General features: G+C 35.2%; 1 protein-coding gene and 1 long non-coding RNA gene across 5 annotated transcripts in view; one reads left to right on the forward strand and one right to left on the reverse strand.

Moving 5' to 3' along the window:
* Positions 1-18,877, forward strand: part of LOC101743125 (multiple C2 and transmembrane domain-containing protein) — a 49,832-nt gene that overhangs the window by 10,376 nt on the left and 20,579 nt on the right. For 2 of the 4 annotated variants that reach the window (XM_038015796.2, XM_012692474.4), the window contains exons 2-5: positions 11,765-11,897; positions 12,219-12,352; positions 13,523-13,666; positions 14,934-15,123. In XM_038015796.2, coding sequence (XP_037871724.1) covers positions 11,765-11,897; positions 12,219-12,352; positions 13,523-13,666; positions 14,934-15,123 — 601 coding nt within the window. Of the gene's footprint in view, positions 1-5,000; positions 5,321-5,735; positions 5,993-11,764; positions 11,898-12,218; positions 12,353-13,522; positions 13,667-14,933; positions 15,124-18,877 lie in introns of those variants that run through there. The other 2 variants (XM_021349651.3, XM_021349648.3) reach the window with 2 other exon arrangements.
* On the reverse strand, positions 4,096-5,787 carry LOC101743123 (uncharacterized). The gene is made up of 3 exons (XR_002430913.3): positions 5,561-5,787; positions 4,778-4,891; positions 4,096-4,397 (listed from the first exon to the last, which is right to left on the reverse strand). It is a non-coding gene; the product is annotated as an uncharacterized LOC101743123 (long non-coding RNA).

The raw sequence follows: 18,877 nt of genomic DNA on the forward strand, positions 1-18,877 counted from the left end.
AATTTGTAGCTTTCACTTTATTTTAATTATTACATTATTTATAAGTTATTATCGAAGTTCATGATAGAGCATACCGTAAATACCGTTGCCCACTTTGAGATCTAAATTGAGGAACAAAACCAGGACGCATGCTTGCTAATGATTAAGTACACCGGTTGATTTGTCTTTTAGACTGTACTTACTTCGGAAATGTGTACTGTCGCACCGTTTCTCAGAGACAGCCCACTGAGTTTCTCGCCGGATCTTCTCAGTGGGTCGCGTTTCCGATCCGGTGGTAGATTCTGCGAAGCACGGCTCTTGCTAGGGTTCGTGTTAGCGTCGTCGTCAGGTTTGAGCCCCGTGAGCTCACCTACTAGCCACGGTTACGCTGAAATAGCCTCTCAAGGCTATCAGCTTAGGTAGGAAAAAAAAAAAAAGCACCGCAAATGTTTTATCCTGTTTTTATGATCGTAAATGTTAAACTGCGTAACGGCCATTCTGCTTACTGTATCCAATACGTGATAATGCGGCATCACACACACACACACACACGTCACAATCATGAGATGGAGGTTTGCATCGAGTATCGTGCACACCTTGAGGTGTGAGATGAAACAGTTTTATAAACCTTGCTTTGGTTTACAAAGCATAAGTCCGACCTCGTGTGGAGTACTGCTCCGACTTTCGGGCCGAGACTCCCAAATACTAGCTACTTCTATTTGACTCCATGTAAAAAGGGACTCGTCGTTTTGTCGATAAACCCGTTCTGACAGATCGTTTGGAATTCGGTTATTTCTGTGTTTTGTAGCGTATGTTCCTGGGAGTGCTCTGAAGAGTTGTTCGAAATGATCCCTCCATCACCTTTTTACCATCGCACCTCCCGCCACCAGTGCAAAGTTCATCTATACTATCAGGAACCGCCGGGTTCATCAACAGCAACCACTCACAATCGGGTACAGCTCCGTATGCGCGTTCGCTTGCCGACAAAGGGTGATGAAAAAAGAATAAATTATAATAATAAGAAATAGATGGTAAAGCATCCCGAATGATTTAGAAATACAAAATAAATTGAATGTATTTTAATTGTCGGATGTTTATTTCTGGATATTGCTTTATATTGGGTAATGAATTCAACCATTGTACTGTGAAAATAACAGTCAAGTCAGGTGATGTTAGTTAGAAAGCGTTGCTGACCAATACCATCGATTATTACAGTATAATTAAGAAAGCTTCTATGAAAATCAACAACTGGTAGTGAGAAATAAGTCAGCTTAGTTTGTGATATGACCTATCCAGTCTCTCCAGTCCAAGTTTCTCGGTCATTCACGATTGTTAGGAAACCATGAGCGTTTTTGTCAGTATGTTCATGCTTAAAGCAGTTTGCCGAAAGAAAATTATCTATCTTTAGGCGTATCGACAAACGGGTAGATCTTCCACCAAGCGAGGAAAATTGATCGGTAGACCGTCGGTCCCAAGTAGTCCCAACGTTGTTCGGAACTTGTTTAAATGCAAACTTATCTTGAACTTAACATTTTTTTTTATTGCATAGATGGGAGGATGAGCTCACAACCCACCTGGTGTTAAATGGTTACCGGAGCCCATAGACATCTACAACGTAAATGCTGCCACCCACCTTGAGATATGAGTTTTAAGGTCTCAGTATAATTACAACGGCTGCCCCACCTTTCAAACCGAAACGCATTACTGCTTCACGGCAGAAATAGGCAGGGTGGTGGTACCTACCCGTGCGGATTCACAAGAGGTGCTACCACCAGTAATTACGCAAATTATAATTTTGAGGGTTTGATTTTTATTACACGATGTTATTTACTTCACCGTGGAAGTCAGTCGTGAACATTTGTTATGTATGTATTTCATTAGAAAAATTGGTACCCGTCTGTGATCCGAATACCGGTGCATCGCTCAATACGAATGCACCGGACGTCTTATCCTTTAGGCCACGACGACGTTAAACATAGCGCGATTCGGGCACATATCAAATATCTCTATGATACCTATCGCCACGTACCTAACACGTATGTATGTGCAATACCGTCTTTACCATAAGGGCACACGAGGCCCGTGCCCAGGGCCCCCATTCTCAGAGGGCCCCGAAAGACCGACAATTTTCTCACACGTTTATTCTCAAAACATTTTTGTCGGGCACATTACACTTTTTCACAAATCAGTAATTAGAAGGTATTTAGAAGGCATATACTATGCCTATAATAGAAGATTTTGCTCAACAGAAATCCCGAAAGAAACCGTTATCGAAATCGTAACCAAAAACCCAGCAGCATTCGAATACATTAATGACATATTATATCATACTGTATTTGATTACCTATAATAAATAGTCATACTCAGTAAAAAAATGTTATTATAATTCGCTTTTTTTACTTTCCAAAAGGGCCTCAAATTCTTGTGTGCCCAAGGGCCCCATCCTAGTTTAAGACGTCCCTGTGTATGTGCAGGCAGCAAAGTCGTGCGTATCGGAAATAGCCGAATAAGCCCAAACACCTTAACACATAAAAGTCGCCCTCGATTTAAAAACGCCGTAGAGTAGTCAAAACATAAAAAATATGGTATGTGTATTTACGCGAAATGTTTACCCACAGCTCTGATATATACGTATTCTAGAAGAACATAAAACATCATTACTAGTTCCGTAGTTAGTTGTTGTTTGAGCTTTTAGTGTCCACACAAAACATCCAACTAGGTATGCGGTTCGGATTCACGTACGCATTTTTAACGTTATTAGGTGTAAACAATTGCAATTAGATGTCACGGTATCAGGTATAAGGTCAAGCCGTATCACGGTCAGGCGTAGGACATATGTAACCTTATCAAATGACAAACCATGCTCAGATTACCAATCACCTCTCAAGAGAACAAGGCTCCTTAAAGGAAAGAGGTAAATTGTTAACGATAAAATTGATTACAATTACATTATTCACGTATCGTTTCTGAATTTACGATATCACTATTTTCGTTTCATTGATGCTAGTGAAATAAAAAAAAGAAAGCTTTAACATTGATTGCTAATTAATGCGTCGTTTACTTTTAGAATGAGAAAAAACATATTTCATAATATCTTGTTGGCTTACCGCAATTCAAGGTAAAGGATGTGGTTGTTTCTCACAATTTCAATTATTGTTTCTAATTTAAAATGGAAATTTAAAACTAGTATTCAATTAAACAAAACATACTTTAAGTGTCTAGAACATAAAAAAGAAGATAGCACGTGCAGAATATATTGAAAATATTTAATTAAATTAAATTAATTTTTAACTAAGGTACTTAAGCAATGCCTAGTTCATTCGATTTTAAGAGTGATTGGCATCGTTTTAAATTTGAATTTAAAAGTTTTAAGATCGCGACTCGAGTTTTCTTCCTTTGTGAATATGTCTATGAATTTATCAAAGCAGCGCAAGCACACGACGAATCTAATCTATATATAAAAAAATGAATTGCTGTTCGTTAGTTTCGCTAAAACTCAAGAACCGCTGAACCGATTTGACTAATTTTGGTCTTAAATTATTTGTGGAAGTCCAGAGAAGGTTTAAAAGGTAGATAAATATGAAAATGCTCATAATTAAATGAAAATAACAATTTTGTTTTTCCTTTGATGTGTCCCCGTCGGACGAATTCCTTTTGTTTCTTTTAAGTTTATTTTATACAAAACTAGGTCTTTTATATATCGATTGAGGCACTACGAAGTCTGCCGGGTCAGCTAGTTATTTATAAATCCAATTGCATCACTGAAGCAGCTGTTCTTATAAACTACCGTAAGCCCATGTCCTCAAAAGTAACGGTTAATAATTAGAGAATTTTATGCCGTTAAATTTTTATAGTTATCAATTCAATACAATTTAGGTACCTACTCGTAATTTAATTTTATAGAGTTCATTTCTACCTAATGGAATAAAAGAAGTCAGCTCAAAGAAAGAATGTGTGTTTGTGATTTCTATAAGCTTCGACTAATCAGTTGCGATCATGCGATTTTAACATTAGACAACAGTTAGTTTGTTTTTAATTCACCTACCACACTTCGCCACTTCACAGCCGTAAGTTATTTGTATAAGATTGCTAATTATTAATTACAAAGATCACAGATTTATTTGTAATATTTTATTAGTGTTAACTAGTAATATTCATCATACTTAATTGTAATAAAACTTTTGGTCTGCTTCTTAAAAACAAATAAGCACGGAAAAGAAAAATAATTAATGAAGAAGTGCTATTAAGTGCTGAACTTTAGCGAGTAGATAATAATTTCTTGAAGGTTAAGGTCTTCCTTATGACTCTCGTGACTTTTAAATAATTACTGTAGGACTATGTGTTTTCCTGCTTTCTTTTTAATGCTAATTGGTGTTAAAGGGTTCCCGTCATTAACAATAACAGTGTACAAAATATTGCTGTAATCAAGCGTGAAGTAGCGTATGAATAGGTAATAAAATTATAGATAAGTTCGTTATTTCTTCATTTCTTGAGAGAAAAATATAATTGAGATTTCGACCTCATGTCTCAAGGTGGGTGGCGGCACTCAATTAGTGACGTTGAATTGAAACCCAATTATTAAATCAATAACATCAAGATTTTATGAGAAAATTAGATATTCTGATGACCAAATACTTAAAGAAATTAAATGCTTTTGACAAGTGCCTATTGCTCTATACTACTGGTTGTGTTAGAATGGTTTTCGAATACGTAATACATTGGATCTAGTGATTTAAAACACGACAACAATGAAAACGTCGTCTTCAAAGGTCAAAATGGAACACAATTCAATATTCACCTGGCACACACACCTGGCACGGATGACTTTCCATTGCATGCGGTTTCACGAAAACAACTACATTCGAGGGACTGGGTAGACAAGTCGCAGGACACGTCATGGACCATTAAGAATCTTGTATCGATAAAAAAAAACTTGATTAAACAGCTTAGGTTTATGGTTACTATAATAAATAAATATCTTTTTCCAATTACATTAGGGCAGTTTGTTCAAGTTAGGGCTTTGAGAATGGTCGTCTGTCACCTATTAGTAGAGGTTATATTACGTAATTATTTTTTTTCGATTAAAAATTAATTTTTGATTATTTGTCGAGAATCACAGAAGAATATTCGTTCATGACTCGCAACTATTGCCTAACTACTGGGAGGACGCTTCGTCACTAAACATATATTAACATTACTCATTTACCAAACATAAATTAAAACGTGTGAACTCAAAGCCGCAATCAATCTGGAAGTCCCTTCGATGTTCAGTGAACCGGCTCGTTGCAATCATTGAACAAGTCATTGTTGTTAGCATCGCGCTCGATTGAACGCCTAAAAGGTATGTTTTGAACAATAAAATCTTATCAAATGTACTCAATAGCTATTCCATAATACAAATTTAACGATCGTGGTTAACTAACGAGCCTCAATTGCGTTTTTGAGACATCATAGAAGCCAGTTTGTACAACTGATAGTTGACAGCGACATGTAACTTAAATATATGCAATTTACGTATTATTTATTCGATTCACGATATGAATAATTGAAACGATTACATGGATCTCTTCTTAAAATTTACCTGACTCATTGCTTTATTGAAATTGTTACGGTGACATCAGTGTGTTTGAAGTTCAGCATTTTAAAGCGGTTCCGTGCGTAAATTATTTCAATTAGATAAAACTGAAAAACTTATAATGTTTCTTCGAATGAAGAAGTTTATATTTCGAAAAAAATTTATCTTTGAATCATTAAAAAATGATGAATTGCAAATGGCTACACTTGATACTGAAAACAGAATGGTGTCATTTTGCGGGACTTCAAACGAAATTGGTGTAACAGTCGGTGATGAAACCTTCAACGAACAATCGGACGACAAAGTAATGTTGCAAGTTACCGAAAAAGCGGTTATTGACTCGACCGAGAATACAAGTTGCAAATCGATTATTCAAGTATTGAAATCGGAACATTGGGAACTGAGTCCTATCAGCCTGTACTCCGAAACAGATAATCTGTGAGTAAACTTGGTAAAATAATAATTGAAAATAGTTCGAAGGTGAAATTGTAAAATTTAAAAATTTTAAAACCAAACTTGTTAGATTTTATGCTTAATTCCTCAAAAGAACTTGAAATTGGGGATAAGAATAGCAATGTTTGAATTTTTATTATAATCCGATTTGAAGATTGACTCACTCGGTGGTGCAATAGTTAGCGCTTTTGACTGTTGGGCCGAGGGTCGTGGGTTCGATTCCCGTATCGAGTAAGCATTCGTGTGATGAACAGGTTTGTTTGCCATTCCTTTGGGTTTTATTATCTACTTATGTTTATATTTATACGTAAATAAGTATGTATGTCAGTTTCTGGTATCCATAACACAGAGAATTCTAGTTTGGGGCCGGATGACCCTGCGTGATTTGTTCTCAGTAATTATTATTTTTTATTTAAGATTAAATTCAGTTCAAATAAGTTAAAGCTCCCATCATATATCCAGAATAATGGTAGTAGTCGTCGTGGCCTAAAGGATAATACGTTCGGTGCAATCGTATCTTGCGATGTATCGGTGTTCGAATCCCGCTGGCGGGTATTCATTTTTCTAATGAAATACGTACTTAACTAATGTTCACGATTAACTTCCACGGTGAAGGAATAATATCTTGTAATAAAAGTCAACTTATAATTTGTGAGTCCGCACGGGTAGGGACCACCACCCTGCCTATTTCTACCGTGAAGCAGTTTTGCTTTTCGGTTTGAAGGGTGGGGCAGCCGTTGTAACTATACTGAGACCTTAGAACTGATGTCTCAAGATTGGTGGCAACATTTACGTTGTAGATGGGCTCTGGTAACCCATAAAATCAGGTGGGCCGTGAGGTAGTCCATCCATCTAAGCAATAAAAAAAAATTGTAGCTCTTTACATCTTTATATCTTTATACCTGACGCCATGTCACTCTATACGCTCTTGGCTGAGAGGTCGTGGGTCTTGGAACTGATGAAGTGTAGTTGCTCTCGCATCGTAATGTGTAGCAGTCTCTTTTTTACTATTTTTGTAATTAGTCGAGCACATCCAATGTTAAGTGGTTACAGCCACACATGGACCCTAGCAATGCCAAGAACATAATCCTTTGACTACCGTAAGCTGTTCTCTCCCCGCTAGTCCTAAAACAAGTTCTCAAGCAAAGGATTAAAATATACAATATTAATTTTAGAGAGAAACACGATTTTTTTTGTTATCCTGTAGGTAAGAATTCTTCGCGTCTTTTACCTTTTTTGATTGACCCTTTACAATAAGCCACGTATATATACGGGTCGGTGTATGAATAAATCTTATTTTTTTGAAGAGCGACACAGCTCTTTATATTGTAGGAGAAACTCGCTAAAGCTCAATGTCAACTAAATGTTAAGAAATACGTCATCGTTTTTTCCCAGTTGTGTAAATTCCATAAATAATACACTAATATACCAATATAAGTATTGTTATACTTAATATACATACATATTTACAAACCTGATACATTTGTGATATCAATAAAGGCATTGTTTATTCAATTGTAAAACACTTAACCTATGTTATTTTGGTCAATTAAACTAATACCACTGTTTTCACTGTTTTCAAAGGTGGCTATAAAACAATCAAGTTTTTTTTTAATTTAATAAATAGGTAGGCGAACAAGCTCACGTCCTACCGATTCGAGGTTGCTACCGGAGCCCTAAATATCATAGCATAACTTGAGACATGAGGTCGTCTCAATGGTATTGTTTACCAGTGTATGATCCTTCAAACCGCAACGCATGACTACATTATACCTACTCGTGCGGTTTTACAGTAAATCTTACCACCAATAATTACATAAAATTATTTTAGAAAACACCTATACATGGGATTCGCTTTATAGTCTAATTCTATCGCGAATCAATCATGCATTTCGGTTTGGAAACTGTAACAACTTTTATACAGTTTAATTGAAATTCCGTACCTCATATCTCAAGTACACGTTGACAGAGTGCAGATTAGCGTACCCGGTTAAGCTTGTCATCCACAATGTGTATTTTTTTTAATTACTTTACAGCTTTTACTCTTCTTAATCTTTAAGCAACGATTCACAGGTATTAACTGGTATTTTATCATATTATACCAGGTAAATTACCTTGTTATTGATGTTATGTCATGATCCCTCGAGTACTTTTCTTTGCTCGGGTCTAACGATTATTCTTTCTGGGATTTATAAAATGTCTTTAGGTAATTATCATACATACTATTATATAGTATGATATAATTTTCTAAGGTATTGGTATAACCGGCATGATTATATTTAAAATACCCTAGTTTACCAGTGGATTTATTATAAGTAGATACAAAAATCATATTCTTAAAAACTATACGTACAAAACATAGATTTAGGTATTTACTTTGTACTATTACCTTATACATAATAACAAAAGCTAATTGCATTCATCAACAGTTTTAATTTTACATATTGTTTTGAACTGAGTACGCCGCTGAGCGATGGAGGATAAAATGAGATACAAAAAATATGTAGGTATTGTGACGCACAGATACTTCCGAGAATTTGAAAAGCATGACCTTAAGGTTAGCCGTTTTGTTTTTATACAGAGAAACATCACATTTTCTGAAAATATCAATCACCCTTCGGCAGTCTGGTAAAATGATAATTGCCTTTGCTTTCTAATTTAAAGCTTAGCCTGACTAATGAATTATGTGTTCAATTTGTATGCTACGATTATATGTATAACTATATCAAAATACTTCACTAGAAGGTCTCTTCATTGGATGATTCATTGGATGGTCTCATTGGATTATGCCAACCAGGCTCGATCGAATAAGACATAGCAGACTGTTTATAAATTGCTCATTATGTATTTTGCGCAAATACTGGAATATCGGTAGATGCCTTGTACGTATAATTAAAAAAAAAAACGTTAATTTTGTAAACTATGTTCCAAGCATAAACTAAGACTTATTAACAGTTTTTGACACATGGACACGTTCACCTACGAATACTAACACTTCCTATACATAATTTTTGCCACGTACCATCCGGCTTTGGAATGAGCTCCCCTCCACGTTGATACACGAGCGCTATGACATGTCCTTCTTCAAACGAGGTTAGTGGTGGAGAGTACTTAGCAGCAGGCAGTGCCTAGGCTCTGCCCGTGGCATTGCTGAAGTCCATGGGCGACAGTAATCACTTACCGATGGATTGTATGCTCGTCTGCCTAGGAGGGAAATAAAATAAAAAGCAACACACGTGTAAACGATCGTAGCATTGAGGGTCTAATAGGTAGGTATATTACGTGATTAAAAATTACAATAAATACATGATGCTAATCTATCTTCCTACTACGAGTAGGTATATTAATTCATTAATTTGTTTATAATTTATGTTTGTTTGTGCGCGTTCAATGCGTACGTGCATTATTCATTCGATAAATATACTAAGTTGAAGTTTATAGAGTAGAGTACATCAATACTTACATTTTGTGTTAGTCACAGCGAACCGGAGGCTTGTGGCTTCACCGTTAGTTAGATACAAATAAACATTATCGCTGAATAAGCTCTGGTTATAATAAAACCAGTTTTAAATTCATTCTTATGAAATTTATTATTATAATAATGTCCTTGCTTAGCTTTACGGAAACTAAATATTATAAGTGGTGTCTCATTCCACTATTCGCCTTGCGGATCTGATTTAGTTTTTTTTTCGGTTTTCCCGAATTTTATTATTTTCCCGAAATTTAAATTTAATTACTTAGATGGGTGGACGAGCTCACGACCCACCCAATGATAAGTGGTTACCAGAGCCCATAGACACCTACAATTTAAATGCCGCCACCCACCTGGAGGTATGAGTTCTAAGGTCTCAGTATAGTTACAACGGCTGCCCCACCCTTCAAACCGAAATGCGTTACTGCTTCACGGCAGAAATAGGCAAGGTGGTGGCTTAGCCACGCTTTTTTTTTACAATATAATCATTTTTTCTTACACTATTTTTAATTCAAATTTATTAAAATTTATTTTCTATTTTTTAGTTGGATTTTCTAGAAAAGCGTTATTTTTTAGTTTTGTAAAACTATTATTTATATTATTTTGGACGTTTCGAATACTTGGTAATGAAGGTGTTTTTCGTCGACATTTGAACAGACGGTAGTTAGTACAACATAAAGCACGAGAAATCAAACCGTAAAAGTTGTTTTAATTATACATTTCTCATGAACATGAAATATTCAGACATCGAAGCATCTGAAGTCAAAGTAATAATAAATAAAAAAATCTAAAGGAAGATATTCATTTCATTATACTCGTAGTGATCATTTTGGTTGATTGATCGTCAATGTCGAGGCCACAGCTGCAGCTTACAACAATGAATATTATTTCAGTCAGTTTTTTTTCTATAATGAGAATATAAATCATTGCAACATCATATTATGATTTGATCGTGATTTTGAATTCTTCAAACGGAAAACATTACGATATAATCAGATTTTGGGGTTTTTAAAGGTTTATTTTAAACTCTTAAAAAAGCACAAGAAACTATAATCTTCGACCGTTTGCATTGGTCCGTGTATGCAGCAGAAATTTCTATTATACCTACGTACACATTCGCGAAATTCTAAAAATCATAGTTTGAAAATAAATCACATGTACATTAGATCGAAAAGACCTTAATTTTCATTTTCCATCTAGGATTTCCTACTATGTTTTGCACACTATAGTGTATATCTTGAATACCAAATGTTGTCAATGAAATTTACTAAAATATTACCTTCGAGCTGGAAACAGACTCGCCTCCCACGATACAATAGTGGCCCATTTACTAACCGACTTTAGGAGAGCATCTGATTCTGAATTCATAGGATAATTAAAAATCAAGAAAACAAACTCATCGAATTCAAAATCTATTAGTAATGAGCTAGTTTCTCAACATTTCAGAAAAACAATCAGTCTAATATTTTGTTTTTACGCTCTGCGTGTTCCTGTTTCAAATGTATCCGATCCGGTACTACAATGAAGTGTATGTAGTACATTCGAAAACCTTATTTTAAGCCCTTGGATGTACAAAAATTGTTTAAAAGCTGTTCTGTTTTTTTTCCTATCAAAATCCGAAATGCATTTAAAAATATACATTAAGTAACTTTGTTATAGTTAAAGCGACGAAGGAATAAATCTCATGAATAAAGAACGACAAAAAAAAAACAATGATTTAATTTATGTAACCTGGATCTTTGACTAAATTAAGTATTGTTCTTTTGTTTTAAAATAGAAACACAATCCCTTATTCTGAGACAGTAAAGCTGAACTACAACACAGGTGTTTAGGTAGTACCTTTGTAGTAAAATTTACGAACACAATTCAGTTAAGCATTAAGATTACATTACCTATTGCGACCGTGAAAAGTTTGGCGAAGATCACTACCTGTTTAAACAAAAACGAGATTTCAATGGTACGGTAAAGAGCTGAGTTGAACCGACCGAGTTTACAGTCATGCGCCGCGGATATAGCACGCATGTCGTTCAATATCGCATATAATTAATTAATTTTCGAACGTTTTCGAACTTATAAGTTTTCGAACTAGATTTAAAGTATGATTATAACAAGAATAATTATTTTATTTATAATATTACACATATAATATTCGTGAGAAAATCTTTTAAGTCCATCAACGATTAGTGATCGATTTAGTGAATAAAAATAAATTGTTTAAGGAAATAAAACTTCGTAAAACGGGGCAAACGTAGTGGATTGTACGTGAAATTAGTGTTATTCTTTAGGTCGTTCCCGATCCCGGACGGTTTCGGTATGGATCCGATGGTACCGAACACGCTGGTGGTATCAGCAGACATCATGGACCGGATCGGAAGCGGACTTTCGTTGCTCCGAGATCACGGAAAAAAAGTACAAAAGGTATGTGTCGAGTTCGATAATATATTACTGTTTATTAATATGTATTTTACAAATTAGGCTCCAAGGTTAAATACAGTTAAGTTTGTTTCGTTTTAATCGCCATCGTAGACAGAATGAGCTTACCGCCCACGTGCTCGTAAGTTGCCATCACACATGTACATTAGTCATGCCAAGCACGTCTAAGCCACTGCTTACGCCTAAGAATTATATTCAGAATACATTTGAAAAAATAAATGAATGAAGAAAGTTCATTATGGTGTATGGTAAAATGTTGTTGTCATTTTTCTATTAATGAAATAAAGAAATAAATTGTTCATCTAGTACGTGTGGAAAAACAGAAAATTTGACGTACTGAAGAAGCCTACGAAATCTTTAGTAAATATCGTATTAATAGAAGCTAAAGACTTGCCGGATGACCAGACTACAACCTGCAATGGCCTCTACTGCAAGTTCAAGTTAGTATAATTCAAAAAAAATCTACAATCTTATTAACAAATCAAATAATGTCCGTCAATGTCTAAATTTTCGCTGAATAATGCCCAGACGTTGGGCGAAGACATGTTTAAAGTTGATCTTATCCTCAGAATACCTTACTAAAGCTCGCACTAAGGATAACACATTTAAAATGTTCAACGAAAGAATATATGAATTTAATAAAACCTTTACACACGAAAAAAATAATACCTTTTCCACAATCGAATAAAGTCTATTCTATTGTGCTGTTAAATTATTTATTTGCATTTCCTGTCTGACAAATATTTTGATACAATTTTGTTTGCTTTTTTTAACTAATAGACTTAAAGTTAACTAAAAAATGTAGGGTCTAAAACAGCGATTTTCTTTTTGGTTAGAAGTGGTGAAAATATCTGCGTTTGAGATCTTTAAGAATGACATTCTTTGAGAAATTTAATCTGGATCACGTGTTCTTGCAGTTAGTCTCTAACAAACAGATAAATCAAGCGATAAAATCACTTTTTATACGTAAACTTAATTCATTCATAAATTTGAAAAATATATTATGTAGTCAATAAATAAGGCGTCACGGAAATATCTTAAATAAAATATTCGTAAGAGACATCAAGGTCTAGACCAGTGTGAAAGCTATTCAGTATTTTGTCGTCACATCCCGTCTTCGTACAGAATTGTGGGGTATTTTTAAATAGCACTAATGAATCGAAACTTAACAATTGAAATAGTAAATTGAACTTCTTTTTTTGCCTAGATGGGTGGACGAGCTCACAGCCCACCTGGTGTTAAGTGGTTACTGGAGCCCATAGACATCTACAACGTAAATGCGCCACCCACCTTGATATATAAGTTCTAAAGTCTCAAGTATAGTTACAACGGCTGCCCCACCCTTCAAACTATTTATCTCTTTCTGTAGTGTATTTTATTAAGTATTCCACTTGATACATATTTGTTTTTCGTGAAGAGGATCAATCATCAACATAAAAAGATCAACAATAAGCATTTTCGATAAATAACATAATATGTTTATTTAGAATAAAATAGTAATCAATGTATTTTAAGATATATAACACATTTGTCACTCACTATATTTTTCGCGTTATTCTTTATTTTTATCGCTGTATTTGCCAATATTTTTTAAACTTGCTTTTATTTAGGTTAGGCAACGAATCTCACAAATCTAGACAAGTATTGAAAACAAAGCCTGCATGGTGTGAGAGATTCAATATATATTTGTACGAGGAAAACAATTTAGAGGTATCCTTGTGGCATAAAGGAAAACAGAAAAACTTTATGGGAAGGTGAGAATAACATCTAAAAAAAATCAAACATAAATTATTTATTAAGAAAGACGATAAAGCTATCGAAATATGTACGATTTTTATTATGTAGTCTTTAAAAATGGATTGTTTGAAGTCCCCAACCAACAGCCGTCGCATGATCCTAGCATTGTATGCGATTATACAGAAATATGTTGAACCGGAACATGAAACCCATGGAGTCCGTCATTATTAAAATAGTAAACTTTATACGAAATAATGTTACTGGTACTTTGTTTCTTACTGAGGTCAACGTGTAGATTCAAACCTGTTAATCATATTTTTGTACTTTTTTAAATGTTTTATTCTATTGCAATTTTATTAAGTTATATACGGATTTTTTTGCATAGAATTGTGAAGCTTACAGTCCAACTGATATAAAGTAGTAATCGGAGCTCATATGCATAACAACGAGAATGTCGCCACTCCCCTTGAGACACGTAGTCGAAGTCTCAATATAAAGTACAATAGCTGCGTCCACGTCTCAAGCCGGAATGCAGAACTACTTCGCAAATTTTTTACTAGTGGTAGGACCTCTTGTGAGTCCGCGCGGGTGGGTACCACCACCCTGCCTACTTCTGCCGTGAAGCAGTAATGCGTTTCGGTTTGAAGGGTGGGGCAGCCGTTGTAACTATACTTGTGGGTGGCGCATTTACGTCGTAAGTAAATGTCTATGGGCTCCAGGAACCACTTAACACCAGGTGGGCTGTGAGATCGTCCACTCATCTAGCATTAAAAAAAAAATTGAAATGCGCTTGACAGTACTGCCTACCCGTGCGGGCTTCTGAACGAATAAAAATGTTACTATTGGACTACATATTTGATAAAGATATTAGTTCTTCGATTTTTTTGTATTTATGGAAGAATTTTGAAGCAAATTGACTGTTTTTTGTAAATCGGTTACAGGGAGCCCGTATTCATAACATCATGACCACGCCCACCGCAGACTTGAGGTCGAAGTTTATATCGATAGTAGTAGTAGTAGTACCCAATAGTACCTACCTATCGATAGTAGTACCTACTTTTATGATTAGAAATGTCAAACTAGTAAACATACAAATTATACCATAAAATTACTAAAATATTAGTTTTTAATAAATAGTACTTATAACATTAATTCTTGATCCTGAAAATAGCCTAAGGAATCTTTTTTTGTAATAGTATACGGATTGAAATTGTTGTAGGTATCATAAATATAACCTAAATGTACCTGCTGGTGTTGCTCCTTAAACATGTTTAGCGATTTCAGATGCGTCATTGACCTTTCTCGACTCGAAAAAGAAAAGACTCACGATATTTGGCAGGAATTGGAATGTGGATACGGTTTTATACATATGTTGATCACGGTCAACGGATCACAGTTAACCAGAGGATTGGCTGTTGACAATATACCGACAAGCAACAACGTTTTACACCCAACACCAAATATTGAAGAATTTGTAAGTACAATTATTATTTATTAATATTAGAACCATTCACTTCCATTTAAAAATCTAAATCATAAGCTTAATAATTTAAAACTGAGTTTATATTTTTTATTTGTGAATTTGTTGCTTTGAAGAAAGTTGTTTACTAATAAAAAAATAAAAAATAAATTTAAGATACAATCAGAACCTCGAACGTAAATTCTACATAAACATTCAAAGACAAACAAGTTATTTACTAATTTAAAATAAAAAAATAATTAAGATTGAAGAAGAGATATAATCCAAGCCTCGAACGTAAATTAAACATATTCAAAGACAAACCAGTTAAGTACCAGTATACCATTTTCTCTTCTGTTTGTGAATCGATGGTCTAAACAAATCATATTTTTTTCCTTTTGTTTAGTAGCTACATAATAACGGTTTTTTAATTTTTATAGTAGCTGTTGATAGTCCTTAAGACGAATAGCAATCGTAGTTTAAAGTAAAATCGAAGGCTAAACGGTCACTGACGATCAACTCGTAGTTTTAAATTATAGTCGTAGATTAAACTATCTCAAAGTTTAAGCGACGGCGATGGAGCAGTTGATTGGGCTTTAGCTTAACTGTTCTTTTCAAAATGGCCGCTCGAAATCAACAGCTATTGTTTTGTGTCAGAATTGTGTCAATAATTAAAAAAATTTTTTTTTTAAATAGTAATAAGAAAACCCATACAAACAATAAAATTAAATCCAAAAGTTGAAATCTCAACTATGGTCGAATTTGGATCATTCAACACTTTAAATCTATAAAATTATTCCAACTTGGTGTGAAATCGTCGGTACAGTAGTCAAATACACTATAGTGCACAGCGTTAATTCCTGTCATACTGATTTAATAGCCAAATAGAAGAAGGTTTAACTAACATTTTCAAATGAGTAATATTTTCAAAAACATTCATGAGAATTTCGCACATTAATTAACGTATTAAACGTCGTATTAAACCCGTATAACAGATTGCTGGTCAAATCATAAGAGTTTATGACGACAAATATTTTGGTACCAGAATATGCAGAATAACAAATGAATCAACCTGCTACATATATTATTCATTAGCATATTTCTTATTAGAATAACCGTCGGCTACATGTTTGAAATACGACGACATAGATTATAATTAGCGTTTATATTATTACAAAATGATTTAAATTACCACTGGAAAAAAATTGTATCTAAAAATAGTATCGAATGCGAAGTCTTGCTATCTTTTTTTAACTGTCTCTTATTGTCTAATAATAAGTTACTATGTTTCAACAAAATGTATGTTATAGATTATATGTAATAAAGTAATTGTTTTTTCAAACGCCAAATAAATTAATAATTATTTAAATAGACGGAAGTCTGCACAAATGTTAAATATTAGCTCAACTATTATGAATATTTATCTACTCTGTGTTCTGCAGTTTCCTTATTAGTTTAGTTGGGGATTTATTCATATACTGAATAAAACTTACTATTTTAGATTGCCTTGGTATACATGACGAATTTACATTAGTGCCGTGCATTCTAAGTGAAAAAGTAATTTAAGGAGAAAAAAATTAATATATAAGCACCTAGAGCGGATCCGAAGGATCTAATGAGACATATATTGGATGACCTGGAGAGAGTTAATGTGCTGCGTGAACGAAGACTACACTTACATAGGCCATGATGGAACGTATGCAAGTTTTGTAGAGTGTCACCTTGTTACGAAGGGACAGCTTATATATATAGCAGCCTATATCATGGAGTAAAGTAGACCGAGTAGGAATGCGGTTCGGCCGCAGACTGTCCTATTGTGGGAATGGAATGTCATCCCTCTGTCAAGGTTGATGCCTGATACTTAGCCTTCGAGTGTCACGATATGGGCTAACCAAAGATTTTGATGGCTGAAATGGTGTTACCGCGCATAAATTGAGATACTAGCAGTGGTGTCGGGAGGGCGACCATCTTTTGCTTTTTGTGAGGTTGATGTCAATGCGCCACTGCCAGAACCACTATCCTAAATTGATGACCGCGGTCTGGAGCTTATTGTGGATAAACGACATCTTCGAACTCGAGTAGTAGACAGCTATATCATCGGCGAAGAGAGCTAACTAGATCACCGGCGACCGTGGTATATCGTCAATGTATAAGGTAAAAAGTAGCGGGGAGACAGGAGAGCCTTGCGGGAGTCTGACCCAGATCTGACGTGGAAGAGAGTAAGTGTTCTCTACTCGATACCGAAACTAACGGTTCGACAAGAAGTCTCGTATGATGAGCACCAAACTGTCTGGCACTTCTGTATTGGATAGCTTGTAAAATAAACCGTTGTGTCAGACTTTGTCGAACTCCTTTGCGATATCGAAGAAGAGGGCTGTCGTGAGAACGGATCTAGGTCTCTTCAGTCCTACTAAGATGCGGTCCATGAGATGGTGTACTTGTTGGATGCACGAGTATCTGGCGCGAAATTCAAACTGTCTGTTTATGAGGATACCTTTCTAGGTGATAAAGTCCCAGAAGCGTTAACGAGCAGTCTTTCGTTTGCCTACCGCTAGGAAGAGCCTAATCGGGTGATCGGCATAGAAGTCATAATGCTTTGAATTTCGATTAAATAGTATTTAAATTGACAGATATTATTTATCGCCATTACTATGATTCCGACTTGCCATAATGTTAGTTTCACGCGAATTGATGGCTTGTTTTATAGATCTCGATCCCATCCGTAAGTATATGAAAACAATATCAAACATTTCTTCGCGATGATATTGCGATACAATAACCCCCTTATAATAACGACCGTCGAGTATAACCCTGGCGCCAATCACAGTTGACGCCCTATACCCTCCTGATGGATCCAGTAGATTTACTCTGAGTCTTGGACTCGGACTAGATGTAACGCTAACAACCATTAAAGTATAGTTCGCTCTACTTACCGAAGAGTTCAACGAGTCACTTAGTCCATAACATCATCTCGCCATTTCTCGCCGGGTCTTCTCGACTCCGAACCCGGTGGTAGATGCATTTGTGAAGCAGCTGCTTTTCAGCTGTTAGGACGCTACGACAGTTGACAACAAAAATCCACAAACCCCTGCTGAGCCATTTTTTTATTGCTTAGATAGGTGGACGAGCTCACAGCCCACCTGGTGTTAAGTGGTCACTGGAGCCCATACACATCTACAACGTCAGCGCGCCACCCACCTTGAGATATAAGTTCTAAGGTCTCAGTATAGCTACAACGGCTGCCCCACCCTTCAAACCGAAACGCACTACTGCTTCACGGCAGAAATAGGCAGGGTGGTGGTACCCATAAGCGCGGACTCACAAGAGGTCCTACCACCAGTAATAAGGCTTTCGGGCCACTAGCAATCCTAACATCGTATTCTTTTCTTTTATGAGATCGATATCGTTCTAGGCGAATTATCAACACATGCAAGGCGCCATCAGCACTTGAGATATAGAAATGATCATACAACAAGAATAAATTATATAATGTATATTCAGTAAATTAGTAAAGTACATAACTTAATTTGAATACAATACACGTACAAACTGTAGATTGTTTTATACAAATAATACAAAGAAATAACTACTTATGCGTTTTACATTACTTGCTTGGGCCCAATCCTCGGTATTTGTATGCATTACGCTGCATCTAATGTTTACTTTTCCTTATCATGTCCTCCTATGTTCAGTAAGTATCTCAGTTTTGTTATTTTCATTTAAATTACAAATATTTCAAAATGCTTAACAAAAATATTGCGATTTTTGT

The sequence above is a fragment of the Bombyx mori genome, chromosome 15, assembly GCF_030269925.1.
Source record: "Bombyx mori chromosome 15, ASM3026992v2".
Classification (NCBI taxonomy): domain Eukaryota; kingdom Metazoa; phylum Arthropoda; class Insecta; order Lepidoptera; family Bombycidae; genus Bombyx; species Bombyx mori.